This window comes from Lissotriton helveticus, chromosome 3_1 (assembly GCF_964261635.1).
Source record: "Lissotriton helveticus chromosome 3_1, aLisHel1.1, whole genome shotgun sequence".
NCBI lineage: Eukaryota > Metazoa > Chordata > Amphibia > Caudata > Salamandridae > Lissotriton > Lissotriton helveticus.
In genome coordinates this window covers 1,838,528,637-1,838,542,931 of record NC_136061.1, presented here as the reverse complement: position 1 = coordinate 1,838,542,931, position 14,295 = coordinate 1,838,528,637, and the positions used below count along the sequence as shown (strand labels likewise).

General features: G+C 37.0%; 1 protein-coding gene across 1 annotated transcript in view; it reads left to right on the top strand.

Moving 5' to 3' along the window:
• LOC144823882 (mucin-5AC-like) overlaps positions 1-14,295 on the top strand; it is a 663,881-nt gene that overhangs the window by 499,393 nt on the left and 150,193 nt on the right. Inside the window, exons 31-32 of the mRNA XM_078682770.1 lie at positions 10,121-10,912; positions 12,856-13,173. Coding sequence (XP_078538896.1) covers positions 10,121-10,912; positions 12,856-13,173 — 1,110 coding nt within the window. The remainder of the gene's footprint in view (positions 1-10,120; positions 10,913-12,855; positions 13,174-14,295) is intronic.

Below are 14,295 nucleotides of genomic sequence, written 5' to 3'. Positions count from 1 at the left end.
AAGGCATTCTACATGCCTTCTATATTCAGCTGTTTTGGAGAAACCATGAATCACTCTCACAATTCCCGTTATTACAAGTCATCACCCATGTGCTGCCCAAGTGCTTCAAGGAAAATATTTTGTTTCACAGGACTGAGCACTTTTCTACCAGGAGCAAAACCATCTTAAGAGTTAGAAGATGCAAAATGTAATGGTAATCATTGGTCATACATGTTCATGAAATAATCTACTCCCATTCAGATCCATTAAGTCCTGATTGGAAGCTTTCTAAGTTAATTGATTACACATGCTTACAAGTAAACAGAAAGTTCAATAATAACAAAAAACATGAGTCTTCCATGTTATCAAATATTCTATCCAACCTAGATACTCAGTTATATTCCATATCACATCAAGAAAATTCCCAAAGTGAAGTTAATGTTTTCAAAGTACTCGAGTGGAAAGGCATGTGTGTGTACCTAGCAGACGTCAAGACTATTTCTTTTCTCACCTGAAGTGAAACGATATGTGACACATTTTTAAAGTTGCATACTACTGGCCTGTCCAATTTATCTAGTGCATTCAAGCAATTATATACGGCTTGTCAGTTTAGATCATGTTAGGGAAGATCTGGAGTAATAATTATCATTTTCATCCTTAATGAAGCATTGTTCAGTGTGGAGGCTACAAGAAGCTAGCAGTTTTTACATCGTGTATTATGCCATATAAATGTTGAATTATAAAATGTTTGTAAAACAAGATCGTTTTCTTCTCCTGAACAGAGCCACCTGCAGCAGACTGTCTTCTTGCACATGAAACTCTAACCTGGACACAATGGCTTGACACAACAAATCCAAAGACTGGGGATGGCGATATTGAGACAATGCCTAATATAATAGCTGCTGGGAATGAAGTTTGCAGTGCTCCAAGAGATGTTCAGTGCCAAGCTGAAAAGCACCCTAATACACCCATAACAGAACTTGGCCAAGAAGTGAAATGTGATAAATCACTTGGACTTACATGTTACAATATAAAACAGCATAATCCACCATGTTTAAACTTTCAAATTAGATTTTTATGTGCCAGCTACAACTTTGAGCCATGTGAAACATCAACATCAACATCAACACATCCAACGTCCACCGTAACTAGAATTACAGCAACCACTGAAGAGTATGTAGGCACCACAGCCAGCACGTCTTCATCTGCAGCCTCTTCAAGAAGCATTTCATCTTTTTCAATGAGTACAGCTGCTCCTTCCTCTTCAAGATATGCAGCCATTACCACCTCCTCTACAACAACTATGAGTACCACCTCGGCTACAAGCCCTATAGGCAGTAGTCTATCCTCAAGAAAAACTGCTACTGCAGCATATACTCAAAAGCCCATGAAGAGCACACACTCAACATTAACTTCAAGTAGTCCATCTTCTACAGCATCTACATCCAGTACACTCTCACCACCAATTACTAGAAGTATGCCATTGTCTACAACGTCTACCACTAGTGTTCCCTCATCAAGAGTCTCAGCAACTATTCACCCAATTAAAACCACTTATGTATTTGCTGGCCCATCAACTGGTGAGAATCCATATTTTCCCTGTTTTTCTCTTGAGAGTGTTATACTTCCCACGATTCCTTAAACTGGAAATTACTGTTTGTTTCTCAACAATTCCCTTATTATCCCATCAAAATTTCCTTTTCAAGGCATGTTGTGTGTGTCAACCCCCTATGCATAAAGATATTTCCAGCTGTGCGAGCCTACCATTTTCAGATACCATTCAGAAAAATTGGGATTTATCATCATGTGTAACCTATTCTGCCCTTAAATTGGAAGAGCTAGTTTTATCACAGACAATAGACAAAACATTCAATAGTCCTGCAGTTTAAAATCATATCCAGGGTCACTTGTCTCTTTTTTCAAATTCATGTACATTCTTCTCTTCAGGAGTGTACTTTTGTAGTCAATACACTTCAGAAAATGTACAACTTTCAATAAGAATCTATTCAAAATGTCTCGAAACTTCTTCTCCTTGTGATGTGCCATCTACAGTACTACAGTACAGGACACAGTACTGTAAATCGTTTCTGCAAAATTGATTTGAAATTTGTTAATGGCCCTCAGTTTACTAATGTACACACCCCATATATTTCTGAAGGCCTGTAAATCCGTAAAGGCTACATTAAATGTGGACCAGCAGTGCTATTCTAGCAATAAAGTTTGCAGCAATGCATTCAGTTTGCTAGAGCATGGAACACCTCTTTTAGATTGATTTCGACAAGGGCTCTGACTATCATGTGCTGTGCATTCTTTCCTTATGGGAATAGGTGTTTCTCTGCCACAGTGATATAACTGTTATTTGTACATTGAAAAATCCTGAGGTAAATAATATTGCATAGATTCTCGTAAGAACTATCTAGCTTGTTAGCCAACACATATGCAGAGTTTATTGTATAAGGAGACTGGTAACCTCATTTACAAGGAAAATCAAATAATCAAATATTTTTAAGCCCCCACTGCATCTCTTTCACTAATGTGTGTAAATATTACCATCAGAGAAGGTATGTATACTGGGGCTTACATTTTCTGCCAGAGGAGGTGCTTCCCACATTCATCATTTCACAGTTAGTAAAGGAGTTTCAGCGTAGTTAGAGCTGTAAAATTCTGAATATATTTTAATTCTAGTGTATAAAGTTTACTAAGAATTCCCTAAACCAAATCTGTGATGAGAAATAAAACCTTGCAAGTCTGAAAATGCTGCTCATGCTGCTATTCTAAAACTCAAACAAACTGCTATTTGCATTGAAGCAGGATTATTGGTCCCTTCAGAATGAGGGTGAAAATGAGTTTTTAATCTTTACTGATAGACACCTACAACGTTATCATTGTCTGGTTATTCAGAATATTTCAATTTTTAAAGATAGTCATTTGAACGAAACACGCAATTTTGTTCACATCTTGACTATCACTCTGTGTCTGTTGAAAAATCAAAAATAAACATGTCATTAATTTACTTTATATTAACCCTTTGATGCTCTTGGCAGAACCCAGCTGTCAAGAGCCACGGGTGGCCTGTGCACATGATGGTTGGGTTCCTTCACAACTACGCCAGCGATTAAAATATCCAGCACCAAAGTGGAATTGCTGCCGCAGGCAAGGTGCTAATCCTCAATTATTTAAAAAAAAAATAAGAGGTGACTAGCCTAATATTTTAGGAGATTTTTCTTGAACCAAACCTAAATCCACGACTTTAAATGAAAGGTCTGTTTTACAAGCACATTTAATTTGTCCAAAACTACATTTGTAAAGACGCTTTGCAGATTGACTTTGAAGAGTTAACTCTTTCACATAGTTTGTTGGGTAAGAATGGCAATAATGTTGTTTTAGGATTCTCTCTAATGCAAGTGAAGTTGTAATACAATGTGAAACAATTTGGTTATACATTTAAGAGTACAGGGATTACTGATGACATTATACTGTTGTACAATCAACTCATTCAGTTTACCTTTCAATTCATATTAAACAGAGAAACCACCTGCGCCCTGTGTCTATGTGCATGAAGTTTGCCATTGGTCAGAGTGGTATGATGAAACAAATCCAGCCGATGGCCGTGGCGACTTTGAGACACTTGAAAATTTAAGAGCAAAAGGAAAAAATATATGCAAGGATCCAAGAGAAGTTGAATGCAGAGCAGAAAAGTATACAGATACACCTTTAGAATACCTTGGCCAGATTGTACAATGTAATACATCTGGCTTTGTTTGTCGCAATACGGATCAGAGTCAACCAGTCTGCTTCAACTATCAAGCTAGATTCCTATGCTGCTCATATGAGGCATGTGATGGTAAGACATAAATTGGTTACTATATATTTTCCAATCCCCAATTTTCTGACTCTGTTTATTAACTGTTCTCTACCTATACACAAAATATTAGTATTTATTTGCAGTTTTTACCGAGTATATTGTATATCACCATATTATGGCTTCAGGTTTTTGGGAATTTTTTGGTTTATAAGTGGCCTCTTATCAGATTATGCTTGGAGACGTCCAGGGAGTAATACTGTCCTTGTGAAGTATGTCCAGATCTCCAAACACCTCTAAGTGACAGTACAAGATGATTCTTTGGTTTCTGTGCTTGCCAGGAGAGGAACATGCTGATGTAAAAATCAATATATTACACTTTCTTCTGAATAATTAAATACTTTTCTCAGACTTACCAGACTGCTCAGTAGCTTATCACTCTCGCACCTATTTCTCATGATATTTGAAAACCGTGAGTCTAAAAATTGTAAAGGGACAACATATACTTGGAGGAAAATTAAAAGAAGTATACATTACTGCTGACTTGTAAAATACTAAGAAACAATATACTACCTATCATGCTAACCTCCTCAGTAATGGTAGAAAAACAAAAGTGTACAACATTCATGTCAAACCTATCAGCAATGAAAATCCACATATATCTAGTAAGTCAGTATTTGTCATTGTAAACACAAATTCTAGTTTCACACTATTGGATTAGTCAACACATTGGAAGCTAAGAACTCAAATTTACAAAGGAGCATTTCTGCAGTCTCTCAGGACATGCAAAAATGCCCCCAGGGACATTGACATTACACCATTCAATCTAATGAGTGTTTTCTAGAGGCACACTTCATATCAGCAGCCATTCAGAGTCTAGGGATTGCTAATCTCACCCCAAGGCATTCTACATGCCTTCTATATTCAGCTGTTTTGGAGAAACCATGAATCACTCTCACAATTCCCGTTATTACAAGTCATCACCCATGTGCTGCCCAAGTGCTTCAAGGAAAATATTTTGTTTCACAGGACTGAGCACTTTTCTACCAGGAGCAAAACCATCTTAAGAGTTAGAAGATGCAAAATGTAATGGTAATCATTGGTCATACATGTTCATGAAATAATCTACTCCCATTCAGATCCATTAAGTCCTGATTGGAAGCTTTCTAAGTTAATTGATTACACATGCTTACAAGTAAACAGAAAGTTCAATAATAACAAAAAACATGAGTCTTCCATGTTATCAAATATTCTATCCAACCTAGATACTCAGTTATATTCCATATCACATCAAGAAAATTCCCAAAGTGAAGTTAATGTTTTCAAAGTACTCGAGTGGAAAGGCATGTGTGTGTACCTAGCAGACGTCAAGACTATTTCTTTTCTCACCTGAAGTGAAACGATATGTGACACATTTTTAAAGTTGCATACTACTGGCCTGTCCAATTTATCTAGTGCATTCAAGCAATTATATACGGCTTGTCAGTTTAGATCATGTTAGGGAAGATCTGGAGTAATAATTATCATTTTCATCCTTAATGAAGCATTGTTCAGTGTGGAGGCTACAAGAAGCTAGCAGTTTTTACATCGTGTATTATGCCATATAAATGTTGAATTATAAAATGTTTGTAAAACAAGATCGTTTTCTTCTCCTGAACAGAGCCACCTGCAGCAGACTGTCTTCTTGCACATGAAACTCTAACCTGGACACAATGGCTTGACACAACAAATCCAAAGACTGGGGATGGCGATATTGAGACAATGCCTAATATAATAGCTGCTGGGAATGAAGTTTGCAGTGCTCCAAGAGATGTTCAGTGCCAAGCTGAAAAGCACCCTAATACACCCATAACAGAACTTGGCCAAGAAGTGAAATGTGATAAATCACTTGGACTTACATGTTACAATATAAAACAGCATAATCCACCATGTTTAAACTTTCAAATTAGATTTTTATGTGCCAGCTACAACTTTGAGCCATGTGAAACATCAACATCAACATCAACACATCCAACGTCCACCGTAACTAGAATTACAGCAACCACTGAAGAGTATGTAGGCACCACAGCCAGCACGTCTTCATCTGCAGCCTCTTCAAGAAGCATTTCATCTTTTTCAATGAGTACAGCTGCTCCTTCCTCTTCAAGATATGCAGCCATTACCACCTCCTCTACAACAACTATGAGTACCACCTCGGCTACAAGCCCTATAGGCAGTAGTCTATCCTCAAGAAAAACTGCTACTGCAGCATATACTCAAAAGCCCATGAAGAGCACACACTCAACATTAACTTCAAGTAGTCCATCTTCTACAGCATCTACATCCAGTACACTCTCACCACCAATTACTAGAAGTATGCCATTGTCTACAACGTCTACCACTAGTGTTCCCTCATCAAGAGTCTCAGCAACTATTCACCCAATTAAAACCACTTATGTATTTGCTGGCCCATCAACTGGTGAGAATCCATATTTTCCCTGTTTTTCTCTTGAGAGTGTTATACTTCCCACGATTCCTTAAACTGGAAATTACTGTTTGTTTCTCAACAATTCCCTTATTATCCCATCAAAATTTCCTTTTCAAGACATGTTGTGTGTGTCAACCCCCTATGCATAAAGATATTTCCAGCTGTGCGAGCCTACCATTTTCAGATACCATTCAGAAAAATTGGGATTTATCATCATGTGTAACCTATTCTGCCCTTAAATTGGAAGAGCTAGTTTTATCACAGACAATAGACAAAACATTCAATAGTCCTGCAGTTTAAAATCATATCCAGGGTCACTTGTCTCTTTTTTCAAATTCATGTACATTCTTCTCTTCAGGAGTGTACTTTTGTAGTCAATACACTTCAGAAAATGTACAACTTTCAATAAGAATCTATTCAAAATGTCTCGAAACTTCTTCTCCTTGTGATGTGCCATCTACAGTACTACAGTACAGGACACAGTACTGTAAATCGTTTCTGCAAAATTGATTTGAAATTTGTTAATGGCCCTCAGTTTACTAATGTACACACCCCATATATTTCTGAAGGCCTGTAAATCCGTAAAGGCTACATTAAATGTGGACCAGCAGTGCTATTCTAGCAATAAAGTTTGCAGCAATGCATTCAGTTTGCTAGAGCATGGAACACCTCTTTTAGATTGATTTCGACAAGGGCTCTGACTATCATGTGCTGTGCATTCTTTTCTTATGGGAATAGGTGTTTCTCTGCCACAGTGATATAACTGTTATTTGTACATTGAAAAATCCTGAGGTAAATAATATTGCATAGATTCTCGTAAGAACTATCTAGCTTGTTAGCTAACACATATGCAGAGTTTATTGTATAAGGAGACTGGTAACCTCATTTACAAGGAAAATCAAATAATCAAATATTTTTAAGCCCCCACTGCATCTCTTTCACTAATGTGTGTAAATATTACCATCAGAGAAGGTATGTATACTGGGGCTTACATTTTCTGCCAGAGGAGGTGCTTCCCACATTCATCATTTCACAGTTAGTAAAGGAGTTACAGCGTAGTTAGAGCTGTAAAATTCTGAATATATTTTAATTCTAGTGTATAAAGTTTACTAAGAATTCCCTAAACCAAATCTGTGATGAGAAATAAAACCTTGCAAGTCTGAAAATGCTGCTCATGCTGCTATTCTAAAACTCAAACAAACTGCTATTTGCATTGAAGCAGGATTATTGGTCCCTTCAGAATGAGGGTGAAAATGTGTTTTTAATCTTTACTGATAGACACCTACAACGTTATCATTGTCTGGTTATTCAGAATATTTCAATTTTTAAAGATAGTCATTTGAACGAAACACGCAATTTTGTTCACATCTTGACTATCACTCTGTGTCTGTTGAAAAATAAAAAATAAACATGTCATTAATTTACTTTATATTAACCCTTTGATGCTCTTGGCGGAACCCAGCTGTCAAGAGCCACGGGTGGCCTGTGCACATGATGGTTGGGTTCCTTCACAACTACGCCAGCGATTAAAATATCCAGCACCAAAGTGAAATTGCTGCCGCAGGCAAGGTGCTAATCCTCAATTATTTAAAAAAAAATAAGAGGTGACTAGCCTAATATTTTAGGAGATTTTTCTTGAACCAAACCTAAATCCACGACTTTAAATGAAAGGTCTGTTTTACAAGCACATTTAATTTGTCCAAAACTACATTTGTAAAGACGCTTTGCAGATTGACTTTGAAGAGTTAACTCTTTCACATAGTTTGTTGGGTAAGAATGGCAATAATGTTGTTTTAGGATTCTCTCTAATGCAAGTGAAGTTGTAATACAATGTGAAACAATTTGGTTATACATTTAAGAGTACAGGGATTACTGATGACATTATACTGTTGTACAATCAACTCATTCAGTTTACCTTTCAATTCATATTAAACAGAGAAACCACCTGCGCCCTGTGTCTATGTGCATGAAGTTTGCCATTGGTCAGAGTGGTATGATGAAACAAATCCAGCCGATGGCCGTGGCGACTTTGAGACACTTGAAAATTTAAGAGCAAAAGGAAAAAATATATGCAAGGATCCAAGAGAAGTTGAATGCAGAGCAGAAAAGTATACAGATACACCTTTAGAATACCTTGGCCAGATTGTACAATGTAATACATCTGGCTTTGTTTGTCGCAATACGGATCAGAGTCCACCAGTCTGCTTCAACTATCAAGCTAGATTCCTATGCTGCTCATATGAGGCATGTGATGGTAAGACATAAATTGGTTACTATATATTTTCCAATCCCCAATTTTCTGACTCTGTTTATTAACTGTTCTCTACCTATACACAAAATATTAGTATTTATTTGCAGTTTTTACCGAGTATATTGTATATCACCATATTATGGCTTCAGGTTTTTGGGAATTTTTTGGTTTATAAGTGGCCTCTTATCAGATTATGCTTGGAGACGTCCAGGGAGTAATACTGTCCTTGTGAAGTATGTCCAGATCTCCAAACACCTCTAAGTGACAGTACAAGATGATTCTTTGGTTTCTGTGCTTGCCAGGAGAGGAACATGATGATGTAAAAATCAATATATTACACTTTCTTCTGAATAATTAAATACTTTTCTCAGACTTACCAGACTGCTCAGTAGCTTATCACTCTCGCACCTATTTCTCATGATATTTGAAAACCGTGAGTCTAAAAATTGTAAAGGGACAACATATACTTGGAGGAAAATTAAAAGAAGTATACATTACTGCTGACTTGTAAAATACTAAGAAACAATATACTACCTATCATGCTAACCTCCTCAGTAATGGTAGAAAAACAAAAGTGTACAACATTCATGTCAAACCTATCAGCAATGAAAATCCACATATATCTAGTAAGTCAGTATTTGTCATTGTAAACACAAATTCTAGTTTCACACTATTGGATTAGTCAACACATTGGAAGCTAAGAACTCAAATTAACAAAGGAGCATTTCTGCAGTCTCTCAGGACATGCAAAAATGCCCCCAGGGACATTGACATTACACCATTCAATCTAATGAGTGTTTTCTAGAGGCACACTTCATATCAGCAGCCATTCAGAGTCTAGGGATTGCTAATCTCACCCCAAGGCATTCTACATGCCTTCTATATTCAGCTGTTTTGGAGAAACCATGAATCACTATCACAATTCCCGTTATTACAAGTCATCACCCATGTGCTGCCCAAGTGCTTCAAGGAAAATATTTTGTTTCACAGGACTGAGCACTTTTCTACCAGGAGCAAAACCATCTTAAGAGTTAGAAGATGCAAAATGTAATGGTAATCATTGGTCATACATGTTCATGAAATAATCTACTCCCATTCAGATCCATTAAGTCCTGATTGGAAGCTTTCTAAGTTAATTGATTACACATGCTTACAAGTAAACAGAAAGTTCAATAATAACAAAAAACATGAGTCTTCCATGTTATCAAATACTCTATCCAACCTAGATACTCAGTTATATTCCATATCACATCAAGAAAATTCCCAAAGTGAAGTTAATGTTTTCAAAGTACTCGAGTGGAAAGGCATGTGTGTGTACCTAGCAGACGTCAAGACTATTTCTTTTCTCACCTGAAGTGAAACGATATGTGACACATTTTTAAAGTTGCATACTACTGGCCTGTCCAATTTATCTAGTGCATTCAAGCAATTATATACGGCTTGTCAGTTTAGGTCATGTTAGGGAAGATCTGGAGTAATAATTATCATTTTCATCCTTAATGAAGCATTGTTCAGTGTGGAGGCTACAAGAAGCTAGCAGTTTTTACATCGTGTATTATGCCATATAAATGTTGAATTATAAAATGTTTGTAAAACAAGATCGTTTTCTTCTCCTGAACAGAGCCACCTGCAGCAGACTGTCTTCTTGCACATGAAACTCTAACCTGGACACATTGGCTTGACACAACAAATCCAAAGACTGGGGATGGCGATATTGAGACAATGCCTAATATAATAGCTGCTGGGAATGAAGTTTGCAGTGCTCCAAGAGATGTTCAGTGCCAAGCTGAAAAGCACCCTAATACACCCATAACAGAACTTGGCCAAGAAGTGAAATGTGATAAATCACTTGGACTTACATGTTACAATATAAAACAGCATAATCCACCATGTTTAAACTTTCAAATTAGATTTTTATGTGCCAGCTACAACTTTGAGCCATGTGAAACATCAACATCAACACATCCAACGTCCACCGTAACTAGAATTACAGCAACCACTGAAGAGTATGTAGGCACCACAGCCAGCACGTCTTCATCTGCAGCCTCTTCAAGAAGCATTTCATCTTTTTCAATGAGTACAGCTGCTCCTTCCTCTTCAAGATATGCAGCCATTACCACCTCCTCTACAACAACTATGAGTACCACCTCGGCTACAAGCCCTATAGGCAGTAGTCTATCCTCAAGAAATACTGCTACTGCAGCATATACTCAAAAGCCCATGAAGAGCACACACTCAACATTAACTTCAAGTAGTCCATCTTCTACAGCATCTACATCCAGTACACTCTCACCACAAATTACTAGAAGTATGCCATTGTCTACAATGTCTACCACGAGTGTTCCCTCATCAAGAGTCTCAGCAACTATTCACCCAATTAAAACCACTTATTCAGTTGCTAGTCCATCAACTGGTGAGGATCCATATTTTCCCTGTTTTTCTCTTGAGAGTGTTATACTTCCCACGATTCCTTAAACTGGAAATTACTGTTTGTTTCTCAACAATTCCCTTATTATCCCATCAAAATTTCCTTTTCAAGGCATGTTGTGTGTGTCAACCCCCTATGCATAAAGATATTTCCAGCTGTGCGAGCCTACCATTTTCAGATACCATTCAGAAAAATTGGGATTTATCATCATGTGTAACCTATTCTGCCCTTAAATTGGAAGAGCTAGTTTTATCACAGACAATAGACAAAACATTCAATTGTCCTGCAGTTTAAAATCATATCCAGGGTCACTTGTCTCTTTTTTCAAATTCATGTACATTCTTCTCTTCAGGAGTGTACTTTTGTAGTCAATACACTTCAGAAAATGTACAACTTTCAATAAGAATCTATTCAAAATGTCTCGAAACTTCTCCTTGTGATGTGCCATCTACAGTACTACAGTACAGGACACAGTACTGTAAATCGTTTCTGCAAAATTGATTTGAAATTTGTTAATGGCCCTCAGTTTACTAATGTACACACCCCATATATTTCTGAAGGCCTGTAAATCCGTAAAGGCTACATTAAATGTGGACCAGCAGTGCTATTCTAGCAATAAAGTTTGCAGCAATGCATTCAGTGTGCTAGAGCATGGAACACCTCTTTTAGATTGATTTCGACAAGGGCTCTGACTATCATGTGCTGTGCATTCTTTTCTTATGGGAATAGGTGTTTCTCTGCCACAGTGATATAACTGTTATTTGTACATTGAAAAATCCTGAGGTAAATAATATTGCATAGATTCTCGTAAGAACTATCTAGCTTGTTAGCCAACACATATGCAGAGTTTATTGTATAAGGAGACTGGTAACCTCATTTACAAGGAAAATCAAATAATCAAATATTGTTAAGCCCCCACTGCATCTCTTTCACTAATGTGTGTAAATATTACCATCAGAGAAGGTATGTATACTGGGGCTTACATTTTCTGCCAGAGGAGGTGCTTCCCACATTCATCATTTCACAGTTAGTAAAGGAGTTACAGCGTAGTTAGAGCTGTAAAATTCTGAATATATTTTAATTCTAGTGTATAAAGTTTACTAAGAATTCCCTAAACCAAATCTGTGATGAGAAATAAAACCTTGCAAGTCTGAAAATGCTGCTCATGCTGCTATTCTAAAACTCAAACAAACTGCTATTTGCATTGAAGCAGGATTATTGGTCCCTTCAGAATGAGGGTGAAAATGTGTTTTTAATCTTTACTGATAGACACCTACAACGTTATCATTGTCTGGTTATTCAGAATATTTCAATTTTTAAAGATAGTCATTTGAACGAAACACGCAATTTTGTTCACATCTTGACTATCACTCTGTGTCTGTTGAAAAATAAAAAATAAACATGTCATTAATTTACTTTATATTAACCCTTTGATGCTCTTGGCGGAACCCAGCTGTCAAGAGCCACGGGTGGCCTGTGCACATGATGGTTGGGTTCCTTCACAACTACGCCAGCGATTAAAATATCCAGCACCAAAGTGGAATTGCAGCCGCAGGCAAGGTGCTAATCCTCAATTATTTAAAAAAAAAATAAGAGGTGACTAGCCTAATATTTTAGGAGATTTTTCTTGAACCAAACCTAAATCCACGACTTTAAATGAAAGGTCTGTTTTACAAGCACATTTAATTTGTCCAAAACTACATTTGTAAAGACGCTTTGCAGATTGACTTTGAAGAGTTAACTCTTTCACATAGTTTGTTGGGTAAGAATGGCAATAATGTTGTTTTAGGATTCTCTCTAATGCAAGTGAAGTTGTAATACAATGTGAAACAATTTGGTTATACATTTAAGAGTACAGGGATTACTGATGACATTATACTGTTGTACAATCAACTCATTCAGTTTACCTTTCAATTCATATTAAACAGAGAAACCACCTGCGCCCTGTGTCTATGTGCATGAAGTTTGCCATTGGTCAGAGTGGTATGATGAAACAAATCCAGCCGATGGCCGTGGCGACTTTGAGACACTTGAAAATTTAAGAGCAAAAGGAAAAAATATATGCAAGGATCCAAGAGAAGTTGAATGCAGAGCAGAAAAGTATACAGATACACCTTTAGAATACCTTGGCCAGATTGTACAATGTAATACATCTGGCTTTGTTTGTCGCAATACGGATCAGAGTCCACCAGTCTGCTTCAACTATCAAGCTAGATTCCTATGCTGCTCATATGAGGCATGTGATGGTAAGACATAAATTGGTTACTATATATTTTCCAATCCCCAATTTTCTGACTCTGTTTATTAACTGTTCTCTACCTATACACAACATATTAGTATTTATTTGCAGTTTTTACCGAGTATATTGTATATCACCATATTATGGCTTCAGGTTTTTGGGAATTTTTTGGTTTATAAGTGGCCTCTTATCAGATTATGCTTGGAGACGTCCAGGGAGTAATACTGTCCTTGTGAAGTATGTCCAGATCTCCAAACACCTCTAAGTGACAGTACAAGATGATTCTTTGGTTTCTGTGCTTGCCAGGAGAGGAACATGATGATGTAAAAATCAATATATTACACTTTCTTCTGAATAATTAAATACTTTTCTCAGACTTACCAGACTGCTCAGTAGCTTATCACTCTCGCACCTATTTCTCATGATATTTGAAAACCGTGAGTCTAAAAATTGTAAAGGGACAACATATACTTGGAGGAAAATTAAAAGAAGTATACATTACTGCTGACTTGTAAAATACTAAGAAACAATATACTACCTATCATGCTAACCTCCTCAGTAATGGTAGAAAAACAAAAGTGTACAACATTCATGTCAAACCTATCAGCAATGAAAATCCACATATATCTAGTAAGTCAGTATTTGTCATTGTAAACACAAATTCTAGTTTCACACTATTGGATTAGTCAACACATTGGAAGCTAAGAACTCAAATTTACAAAGGAGCATTTCTGCAGTCTCTCAGGACATGCAAAAATGCCCCCAGGGACATTGACATTACACCATTCAATCTAATGAGTGTTTTCTAGAGGCACACTTCATATCAGCAGCCATTCAGAGTCTAGGGATTGCTAATCTCACCCCAAGGCATTCTACATGCCTTCTATATTCAGCTGTTTTGGAGAAACCATGAATCACTCTCACAATTCCCGTTATTACAAGTCATCACCCATGTGCTGCCCAAGTGCTTCAAGGAAAATATTTTGTTTCACAGGACTGAGCACTTTTCTACCAGGAGCAAAACCATCTTAAGAGTTAGAAGATGCAAAATGTAATGGTAATCATTGGTCATACATGTTCATGAAATAATGTACTCCCATTCAGATCCATTAAGTCCTGATTGGAAGCT